Source organism: Asparagus officinalis, chromosome 7 (assembly GCF_001876935.1).
Source record: "Asparagus officinalis chromosome 7, Aspof.V1, whole genome shotgun sequence".
In the NCBI taxonomy this organism is placed as follows: domain Eukaryota; kingdom Viridiplantae; phylum Streptophyta; class Magnoliopsida; order Asparagales; family Asparagaceae; genus Asparagus; species Asparagus officinalis.
The window spans coordinates 33,916,851-33,928,221 of record NC_033800.1 but is presented as its reverse complement, the minus strand read 5'-3'; the positions used below and the strand labels follow the sequence as shown (position 1 = coordinate 33,928,221).

Here is an 11,371-nt window from a genome sequence, read left to right as displayed (position 1 = left end):
AGATTGGACGCTCGAGGGAAGAGAAATCAAGAAAAGAGGCAAAGGGGGGGGGGCCGGCCCTAGAGAGAGGAGAAGAAAAAATAAAAAAATGAAGAAAAAACCCTCTTTTATAGCCTTGAACCAGATCTGGCTGAACCAGACCAGACCAGGGTTGAACCAGACCAAGCCAAATTGAGCCAGAATGAGACTCCGAAAAGTATACGAGTATAAACTGCTTCTTAATACTCCGAAAAGTATACGAGTATAAACTGCTTCTTAACACTCCGAAAAGTATACGAGTATAAACTGCTTCTTAATACTCCGAAAAGTATACGAGTATAAACTGCTTCTTAATACTCCGAAAAGTATACGAGTATAAACTGCTTCTTAATACTCCGAAAAGTATACGAGTATAAACTGCTTCTTAACACTCCGAAAAGTATACGAGTATAAACTGCTTCTTAATACTCCGAAAAGTATACGAGTATAAACTGCTTCTTAATACTCCAATAAGGTATATGAGTATAAACTATTCCCTATTTTTGGTTTGAGAAGTTCCTGGAGAATATTGTTTATAAATATTCTTAAGGATAACTCAACCACACTACGCCGGACAACGCGTTGTGCATAAAGACTCGACGCCACAATCAATGGTCAGCTCAAAGGAATCGACTTCAAGTTCAGAAAATTCCGACAAACGGTCAGACAATAAATGCAGCACCGGAACTCTTACAGACTTTCGACAAAGCACCGAAAAGCCTGGAGAATTGAAGGAGTCAAGAACAGAAGCCATTCCGAGGTCCCGTTATACCGACTGAAGGTAGGGACAATCATATCCAAAGTATCCCAGACTCTTCTATAAAAGAACGAGACTGAAATACTTTGGAGGGGGTATCTGTAGGCATATAAAATTGCTTATAGGTCCCCTAGCATAGCTCGGCACAAACCGACGAGCCAACGAGGCGACGAGATCGACGAATCGCACGGAAGCGACGGAATGAATCCACCCGCGTGCAGAATCAAGCTAATGAGTTGAGGAATCAACGAGTCATCCAACCGAGAGCGGACTCGGACGAATCACGATCGAATCAAGATCAATTTCGGACTCGAACTCAGAAGCGGATTTACTGCCAAATCAGGAATCCAACTTACTGCCAAATCAGATCATCAAATCAGAGTCTCAGGTCAACCGAAACACGGACAAACGAGACAACGGAAAACGACTCGAAAAAGTCGGAAAACACCGCCCGCGGGGGCTCGGCCAAAGCCGAGCCACCTCAAGGTGGCTCGGCCAAGGCCGAGCCACCCTGAGGTGGCTCGGTGGCCGAGCCACCTCGGGGTGGCTCGGTGGCCGAGCCACCTTGGGGTGGCTCGGCCATGAGCCGAGCCACCCCAAGGTGGCTAGGCACAGTGTCGGCCACCCCGAGGTGGCCGACAGTGGCCCGAGGTGGCCGACAGTGGCCAGAGGTGGCCAACATTTCCCTTTTTGCAGCCACTGTCCTGAGAGCCTATAAATAGGCCTAGAGATGTTCATTTTCGGAGGTCGAACTTTCAAGAGCCGAAACTCTGCCGGATTGAAGAGTGAACTCGGAGCTTTGAAGACCAGGAGACTTGCACATTCGGATCTGATCCTCGGCGACCATCCACGTCAGAAAAGGCAGGATCTCGAGAGGAAGAAAGAACAGATCTGAGATCTACACGAGACTACACTCCAGATCTAAGCTTGGTCTTAGATCTTGAGATCTGAGCGATTATTCCCTTGGTGGATTAATCCCTCCCGGCTATTATTCCCTTCGTGGAATAATACCCGCATACTCGTGTAGATCCGACCGGATCTAGATCGCGCGGTGGTCCACGGATTAACCCCGGCGCAGGCAAAGAACCCACCAAAGCGAGCGACCGCAAAACAGGAGCTCGTGATTTGTTCACAGAGGAGAGTTGTAATTTTTCTTTATTTTCTTTGATTTAGTTGTAACCGGATCTATAAAAGACCGGATCTTTTGTAACTCAAAAAGTTGTAACTCAAGATGACAATTATCTCATTAATGAAGAAAGCAACAGTTTTCCACGCGAACACCTCCAAAGTACCAAGAGAAATGATATTCTTCGTCAACTGCGGTACGAACCTCACTTCTTTCAACTCCCTAACCACTCCGTCATGCATCCTGATTGGACTAAACCAATACAACTAATAGGGCATACATGATCATTACCCATAAGTATGACATCTCTTTTTTCTAGCTCCTAAAAGCTGGAGAACCAATCCCTCCTAAGAAAAATATGATATGTGTCTCCCGAATCTAACATCCACTCCATAGAGTCAGCATAGCAAACCAAAGGCAGTGTAGGGCATGAATAGCCTGAAGAATCTGAATCTGAATGTTCGCCAATAATTTTTGTAACATTCACTTTTGAAGCTTGTACAGCTTTCCCCTTGCTCTTCTCGGCTTTGTCCTTCAACTTTGGGCAGCCGATCTTCTAATGTCCCTCTTCTTTACAAAAATAACATTGATTTCTACCAATACTCTTATAGCCACCTCTATTCTTCGATTTTGAGCGGTTGACTTGACGGTGGTTTGGACTACGGCCTCGAACTGTTAATGCATCTGCCGATGCCTTCTCAGAGGGTTCGCCATCATTCTTTCTCAATTCATAATTCACCAACGCCGAGGTCACCTCCTTGTAGTTAACAGTAGTTCTTCCATTGATCATAGTGAGAACGAACGTACTATAATCATCCTCTGACAATGAACACAAAAGTAGCATCGCCTTTTCTTCATCCTCAATCGTGATGTCCACATTGGCCATATCTGAAAGTAACTTCGGAAAGTTATTTACATGCTCCCTAATGGAAACTCTCATCTTCATCTTAAACTGGTAAAACCTTTTCTTCAAGTGAAGTTGATTCTTAATGCTCTTCATAAGATACTTCTCATTGAGCGTTTCCTACAATCTCTTCACCGACGTCTCGTTCATCACATCATAAATAAGATCCGGCGTCAAGCATGACCGAATAACTCCACAAGTCCTACTGTTCATCTTCTTCTAAACCTTGTCCTCTATGTCTTTGGGTTTCTCTTATAACTCAAGAGTCTCCTCCAAATTTTTTGCATCTAACGCTTCCATCACCTGACACCTTCACAAACCAAAATTCATCTTGACATCAAACTTCGGAACATCAATCTTAGTATTATTGATGCTCAGACTCTGTATCGCCTTTGTAAGAGACGACACTGATGTGCTTGCTTCTCCCATATTATAGATCTAACTCTCCAAGTGAGAATCCTTCAGCGAATCCTTCGAACAAGCCACAAGCCAAACCCGAAGCTCTAATACCACTTGTTATGCGCAGCGGAGCTCAAAAGACCACATAGTGCACGACAAGACAACGAGAACGGTCACAACCAAACACAAGCACAAATCATAAATCACAGCAAGACAATGAATTTACGTGGTTCGACAAGTTGCCTATGTCCACGGGGCAAGGAGGGGGGAGTTCTTACTATTAGAGATAAAGAGAATTACAAATAGGGTTACAAATCTCACCAAAAACCCTCAAACAAAGCTCTCTAGATCTCTCTCAAATCCTCCCACAAAGGATGCACAATACTCTCTCAAAAGTCTTCTCAAATCGTCCTTGCTTAACCCTAATTAATCAGGTTTAGGGTTATATATCTGATAAACACGTAAAATATGCATTATCTTAGTGTGTTTCAAGCATGATTTACGAGTGTTTAATGCATATTTCGTGTTTAGATCGAGGATACTAATGTGGTTTGTGTTCTTATATGTAGGTATTAGCTCAAGATTGAAATATTTGATGATCGTTGGAAGTTATACAAGAGTTTGAAGCAACAACAAGATTTCGAAGGCATAGTTCGTGAAGAAAACGGATGCACGAGTATGAAGAATTAGAAATTCAACCATGATGCATTTCGAATCAAGAAAATCTCAAAAGATGAAAGTTGTAGATCTCTTCAACAGCTTTCCAATGCATCTTTAATCACCTCATTTCGAGGTTGGACGTAAAAGTTATAGCCAAAATACCAAAGACTGTACAGATAAGTACAAAATCAGCAAAACAGCCCCTATCACACCCTGGTGTGGTGCAGACCACACCTGTGGCGTGGGAATTAGTTATTTTCCAGATTTTTGGGGACATATAAATAGATGTTTTGACTTAGGGTTTTGGAGATCTTTTGTTTTCTTCTTTTAGCCATCAATTAGCAACTACTCTAGGGTTCAAGTATTGAAGAAAGACATTAATCTCTTGTACAAGATTGGATTGCAAGTTTTGATTTTGGAGATTTCAATTAAAAGACGGGTTAATTCTTTCCTCTCTTTGATTTATTTCTTTTTATGATTAATTTGCATAATTATTGGATGTATTCTCTTATCCCAATCATGTATGAGTAGATTTCTTGTCTAGGATTGGGAAAGAACCTAACTTTTTGGTGATTTCTTGTCTAGGATTGGGAAAGAACCTAACTTTTTGGTGATTGATGATGAATTGATATAGGTTCTTAGTGAAAGTTTAAATCTTTAAACTTGATTTCTAGTGTTTTAATTTTGTTGATTCTCTTGATCACCGTATTAGCAATCATAGGTAATTAATTGAAGGACTGAAAGGTGAAGATTAATACCGGATCTCTAGAAATTAAGCAGGGAGCTTGAACCACGAAAGTAGGTTAGATTCCTTGGGGATTTGATTTGGATTAGCATAAAGCTTAATGGGTTTAACTTAATCTTAATTCCACGAAAGTATGTTAATTGAGATTAATTAGGCATGATCTTTAGACATTGAAAGAGGCTTTAGATTAATTTAGGCTAATTCACCCTTTTTAGTTTAAACCAACACCGAGAACTAAAATAATTCATCATTGAGCATCGAAGTTGTGGTTAAACTCAATCCTGGCTCTTCATTATATTGAATTCCACCTGATTAGTTATTATTTTATTTCTTTTAATTTTCATCTCTTCTAATTTACTCATTAGATTTAGCTAGTCGAATAACGTGAGATTTGGTAATTAACCCTAGTCCCTATGGGATCGACCTTGATAGCTACAACGAGTCTGTGCGCTTGCAGATTTTGCCCATCAATATCAACACAAAACGAAACGGGTCAGAAAACAAAAGCCCAGGCTCAAACCCGAGTCGCGGACGACTGCACTTGACTCCATGGTCGACCGGACATAATGACACAAACTGGGAAAATAGATTACAGGGTCTGCGGTCGATCGTGCTTGATGCCGCGGTCGACCGGACAGAAATCCGAAAATGCACCATGTAGTGTGCACGTTTGCCGATCGACCGCAGCTGATCTCGCGGTCGACAGACAAGCTGCCTGACAATTTCCTGCTTGTTTCCTGAGCTGTTCTTGACCGTGTTCGTCACTTCTACAGATAATAGACAGATGACAACTCGATCAACTAGACATATCAACAGAGTTAGCATAGTGTATAGAGTTTAAATTAGAGCTAATCCCACTTTTAAGAATCATGTAACTCTCTCATAAAGAAAGAAGGAAAACAAAAAAGTTTAGTGGAAGGCGAAAGATCTTTAGATCAGTGGGAGCCAAGAATGAAAAGACATTTAGAATTGGTAAATTGCAAAAGTTCTCAAAAGCCTGCATTCAGTTTTGGGCGTGTTTGCTTAGTTTCCCTAAACTATAGGAAATCTTTTTCAATCAAGATATTCGATTTTCGAAGGTTAAAACGGTTTTCTTGGAAAAGCTTTTTTTCTTGTTCGTTTTAAACATCATTCAAAGGACAGAATTGGTTTTCATATTTCTATTTTTTGGATGATTTTCTAAAAAATAGAACTCTCATCATGAAGACTCAACTCAATACATTATTTAATTGCCTAAATCTTGTTTTTCTAACAATTCCAAAAAAAAAGTTTAGAAATGGGCTTCCCCACTTTTTGAAAGCTACATCACACTTTTGGAAAAGCTTTCCGTGGAGCCAAACAAACTTTTAGGAATAAATTATTGGAACATCTTTCCATGGGTTGACATGAAACATGTTTTCCAGTGTTTTCCATCTTTCCAAGAGCAGCCAAACATATCCACTGCTTGTACATTTTTGACACATTAAGGAGAAACCTTTTTTAGTTACTTTTATATTATACATTACCACCGTCAAGGAACAATTCCGGCTTTTGTCAAGCATTATCGAAGGTTGCTCCTCAATTGCATGTAATAAATTGCGTAGACGTTGAAAAAGAAATGGAAATAAAATCAAAGAGCTCCCTTAAAACAAATATTTCTTAGCGACATTCCAATCCGAAGTGAACAATCATGTAGTAAAAGTAGTCATTGTTATCACTCCCACTAATATTAACTAGCAACTGTTTAGTATTCCAATCCAATGTAAACAACCATGTATTATGCAAAACTTCTATGGACCAAAATCACATTAATTCACTTTTCTTGCCAAATTCGACAAAATGAATTCCTTTAGTATCTGTTTCAGATTTTGTGAGAATCCATGCTCAAAACTGATGTCCAGGGAATTAAAATCCATTTGCATAGCATGTATGATTTTCATGAGATAACTTATGAATTGCAATTACAGAGACAGACTCACTCCATTTCACTAATATAAGTATTCCAGCCAGCTTGTCACAGACTCTCTCTCTCTCTCCTTGGTCAAAAGGGCTCACGTGTTTCGTTTCATTTCCATAATACTTAATTTGCACTTGTTTTTTATTCCACATAACTAACCTCTTTATTTTATTTTACTCCCAAGTCTTTAATTCAAGGCTTTGGGTTGTCCTCTACTGAAAAAAAAAAAAAAAAAGAAAGTACCCAGGCTCTATCTATGACGATGATGCTCCCTTCTTACTCTCTCCTCATTGGCCACTTAGCTCTTTTAATAACTATACATATCACTTTCCAAACCTTTCTCCTCTTATATATTTGATACCCGCCCTTCATACCTTCTCATAATTTTTCTCCCCTCCTCCATCCATTTCTTGTAGAATCCTAATGCAAGCGAAAGGTTTAGCTTCAACTGTATCCGCGTCATGTAAACTTCATCCCCAGTCTAATTCTTTGTGTGCTGTTGCTTAGTGCTTGAGTCGGGCTTGTTCTTTTGACCACAGCTAAGCTTTCATAAGTTCAAATCATGTAAATCTGTTCTTTTGATCATAACTTACTTATTCTTTTTTCCTCTTTATAATGTACTTAGCTAACCCATGACCAACATCAGAAGTGGTTCAGTCATGAATTTTCCTTAGATTAGCAGACTCTTACAACCTAATCTTAAAACTAACCACTGAGACACTATACGTTTATACTTCTATACTGTAACAACAAAAGGATGTAGAGCTTTTCCCCCCCTTTACCACAAGCAACATTTTAGTGCAACATAAGCATGGAGGAAACATTTGTACCGCTTCGGGGAATCAAGAATGATCTGAAGGGACGGTTGGCTTGCTACAAGCAAGACTGGACTGGAGGTTTCAATGCTGGCATCAGGTATTAGTTGCTATCATTCATTATTCCACTTGCCTGTGAAGGCATAACAACAGATCATTATTATTCCACTTGCACATTTTATCTTATGTACTTGATATTTGATGCGTATGTTTTTCTTTTATTTCATAATTAGGATTTTGGCACCCACCACTTATATATTTTTTGCGTCGGCTATCCCAGTCATATCATTTGGAGAACAATTGGACAGAAATACCGGTAAGGATTCAGTGTTATTTGCCATTTGTTGAATCCTACAACTATTTCAAGAACAATGAAGACTCACATAAAACAAACTTGTTTATTGGTCAGATGGGCTTATTACAGCAGTTCAGACACTGGCATCAACTGCAATTTGCGGAATCCTACACTCGATAATAGGAGGTCAGCCTTTGTTGATCCTTGGGGTGGCAGAGCCAACTGTGCTTATGTACGCCTTCATGTTCAACTTTGCCAAAGATAGATCAGATTTGGGTCCAACTCTGTTTCTAGCATGGGCTGGATGGTAAATAATTCGAGAAAACTATGTTACTAAAAGGGAATTAAAATTAATTTACTGGGAGAAGTTTAGAGAATTCTTCTGACCCTTTTGCAGGGTTTGTGTATGGACAGCCTTCTTGCTTATTTTGTTGGCAGTTCTAGGTGCATGCTCCATTATCAACAGATTTACTCGTATTGCAGGCGAACTGTTTGGTCTTCTGATTGCTATGCTCTTCATGCAGCAGGCAATTAAAGTAAGTATTTCATTGAGACATCTGCGCGATTTTATTGATAATCTATAAAATTGCAAGTATTCTGTTATCAATAATGACATAAGAGAGACATCTGGAACACATATCTGATATTGATGGTACAGGGTCTAGTGGATGAGTTTCGCGTACCACAGAGAGAAAACCCAAAGGCATTAGAGTTTGCTCCATCTTGGAGGTTCAGCAATGGAATGTTTGCTCTCGTTCTGTCGTTTGGTCTTCTGCTCACTGCACTAAGAAGTAGGAAAGCAAGATCATGGCGATATGGAAGTGGTATGTACAAAAAAATGATTACGCATTCTATTTATTAATGTTAGGATATGACTGAAAATGGGTACATTACAGAAAAGATCTCCGAAGGTTTGCATGAGTCCCAGACAACTTTGCCAAAGATAGATCAGATTTGGGTCCAACTCTGTTTCTAGCATGGGCTGGATGGTAAATAATTCGAGAAAACTATGTTACTAAAAGGGAATTAAAATTAATTTACTGGGAGAAGTTTAGAGAATTCTTCTGACCCTTTTGCAGGGTTTGTGTATGGACAGCCTTCTTGCTTATTTTGTTGGCAGTTCTAGGTGCATGCTCCATTATCAACAGATTTACTCGTATTGCAGGCGAACTGTTTGGTCTTCTGATTGCTATGCTCTTCATGCAGCAGGCAATTAAAGTAAGTATTTCATTGAGACATCTGCGCGATTTTATTGATAATCTATAAAATTGCAAGTATTCTGTTATCAATAATGACATAAGAGAGACATCTGGAACACATATCTGATATTGATGGTACAGGGTCTAGTGGATGAGTTTCGCGTACCACAGAGAGAAAACCCAAAGGCATTAGAGTTTGCTCCATCTTGGAGGTTCAGCAATGGAATGTTTGCTCTCGTTCTGTCGTTTGGTCTTCTGCTCACTGCACTAAGAAGTAGGAAAGCAAGATCATGGCGATATGGAAGTGGTATGTACAAAAAAATGATTACGCATTCTATTTATTAATGTTAGGATATGACTGAAAATGGGTACATTACAGAAAAGATCTCCGAAGGTTTGCATGAGTCCCAGAATTACACCCTGAGGTTTTTAAAAGTGACAGTTTGCCCCCCCCCCCCCAAAAAAAAAAAAAAAAGAAAAAAGAAAATCACAATATTTCGAAGTTAATTTGGATGTAAAAGAACTACAGTTTAATGAAACATGAAACTACATCTATGCCTATATGAACATGTATATCATTATCGTGTACACGTTAATGATTATAACACAGAAGTTGATGATTATTTGACTAAAAATGAAGATAATGGGGGTAAAATGTCACACTTTTAAAACCCCGGATGAATATCCATCATTTCTACACACCATTGGAGGACTTTCTGTGATTACCCCTGAAATATTTATGCCCAGAATTTCAAACATGATAAGCTCTTTATTTCCACACGAAAGATAAGTAGCATGCTATATATGTAGGCTGGATACGAGGACTCATTGCCGATTATGGAGTGCCACTAATGGTCCTTGTCTGGACCGGGATTTCTTACATACCATCTGGTAATGTTCCGAAAGGAATCCCAAGACGCCTTTTCAGCCCAAATCCATGGTCTCCTGGCGCTTATGAGAACTGGACAGTCATCAAGGCATGTTAAATAAGCTCCTTTGTTCATCTCATCACCTGAAATGCTCTATTTCGTCCATGGCTTGGTACTATTCAGTGTTCTCATGGTTTACTCTAATCCTGACTAACAGGATATGACGAATGTGCCGATCCTCTACATAATTGGAGCATTCATCCCAGCAACAATGATAGCAGTCCTCTATTATTTTGACCACAGTGTAGCGTCTCAACTAGCTCAGCAGAAGGAATTCAACCTGCGCAAACCAGCATCGTTCCATTATGATCTACTGCTTTTAGGCTTCCTGGTACTTATTTACTCTTTCCTTCTTTATGACGTGCCCATAAGCCTAAACTAGATGAAACCCTCTCCGTGGGGAGTTAACCTGTTGTTTAACTCTGGCTGAAGAATCAAAAGAGATTGCGACCTAACTTCAGAGCTTTATGATCTTCAGTTCATCTCTATTTACCTGTTGAAATTCTCGTTTTCCACATTGCAGACCTTACTGTGTGGTCTTCTTGGAATCCCTCCATCAAATGGTGTGATCCCACAATCCCCAATGCATACAAAAAGTCTCGCGACTCTCAAACATCAGGTCTGGCTTCTGCATTCTGGTTTTTGACGAGAGAAAATTAACTAATTAGGTTATGTTAAGCTCATCCTTGGCCCTGCAGATTCTTCGCAGTCGGCTAGTAAATACAGCAAGAAAAAGCATGAGTCAAAATTCAAGCCTCACGCAGCTCTATGGAAACATGCAAGAGGCTTATCAGCAAATGCAGACCCCGTTAATCTACCAGGAGCAATCTGCTCGCGTACGCTCTCGCTTTGATTTGTATTTCCCAAAGTCTATTCTGTACCTAATAATTTCCACTCATTTTACTGTCTGAATTTGTGCAACACCAGAAATTGAAGGAATTAAAGGACTCAACAATCCAAATGGCATCAATTACGGGGAGCATGGACGCACCAGTTGATGAGACGGTGTTTGACATCGAAAAAGAAATAGATGATCTCCTACCCGTTGAGGTAAAAGAACAGCGCCTAAGTAACTTGTTGCAGTCAGCTATGGTAGGAGTCTGTGTTGCTGCGATGCCATTCCTTAAGATGATACCGACTTCAGTTCTCTGGGGTTACTTCGCTTTCATGGCAATCGAAAGCTTACCTGGTAACCAGTTCTGGGAGAGGATCCTCTTGCTCTTCACAGCTCCAGGCAGGAGATACAAGTGAAGTCTTAAACTTAAAGATTCGACTTTGCGTGGACGCTGCTAGTATCTGCTTCTTACTATGTTTTAATATGCAGGGTCCTTGAAGGGTACCACGCGACATTCGTGGAGACCGTACCATTTAAGACGATTGTAACGTTCACTCTTTTCCAGACAACTTACTTGCTGATATGTTTCGGGATAACATGGATACCGATAGCGGGGGTCTTATTTCCTCTCATGATCATGCTCTTAGTTCCTGTTAGGCAATACTTCATGCCCAAGCTTTTCAAAGGGGCACACCTAACTGACCTAGACGCAGCGGAGTACGAAGAGTCTCCGGCTTTAGCGTACGAAGTGGC

General features: G+C 40.1%; 1 protein-coding gene across 1 annotated transcript in view; it reads left to right on the top strand.

Moving 5' to 3' along the window:
• LOC109848451 (probable boron transporter 2) overlaps window positions 6,878–11,371 on the top strand; it is a 5,110-nt gene continuing 616 nt past the window's right edge. Inside the window, exons 1-11 of the mRNA XM_020417950.1 lie at window positions 6,878–7,460; window positions 7,594–7,676; window positions 7,770–7,962; window positions 8,053–8,191; window positions 8,314–8,479; window positions 9,665–9,831; window positions 9,941–10,114; window positions 10,307–10,402; window positions 10,482–10,619; window positions 10,711–11,030; window positions 11,108–11,369. Coding sequence (XP_020273539.1) covers window positions 7,357–7,460; window positions 7,594–7,676; window positions 7,770–7,962; window positions 8,053–8,191; window positions 8,314–8,479; window positions 9,665–9,831; window positions 9,941–10,114; window positions 10,307–10,402; window positions 10,482–10,619; window positions 10,711–11,030; window positions 11,108–11,369 — 1,842 coding nt within the window. The 5' untranslated portion in view covers window positions 6,878–7,356. The remainder of the gene's footprint in view (window positions 7,461–7,593; window positions 7,677–7,769; window positions 7,963–8,052; window positions 8,192–8,313; window positions 8,480–9,664; window positions 9,832–9,940; window positions 10,115–10,306; window positions 10,403–10,481; window positions 10,620–10,710; window positions 11,031–11,107; window positions 11,370–11,371) is intronic.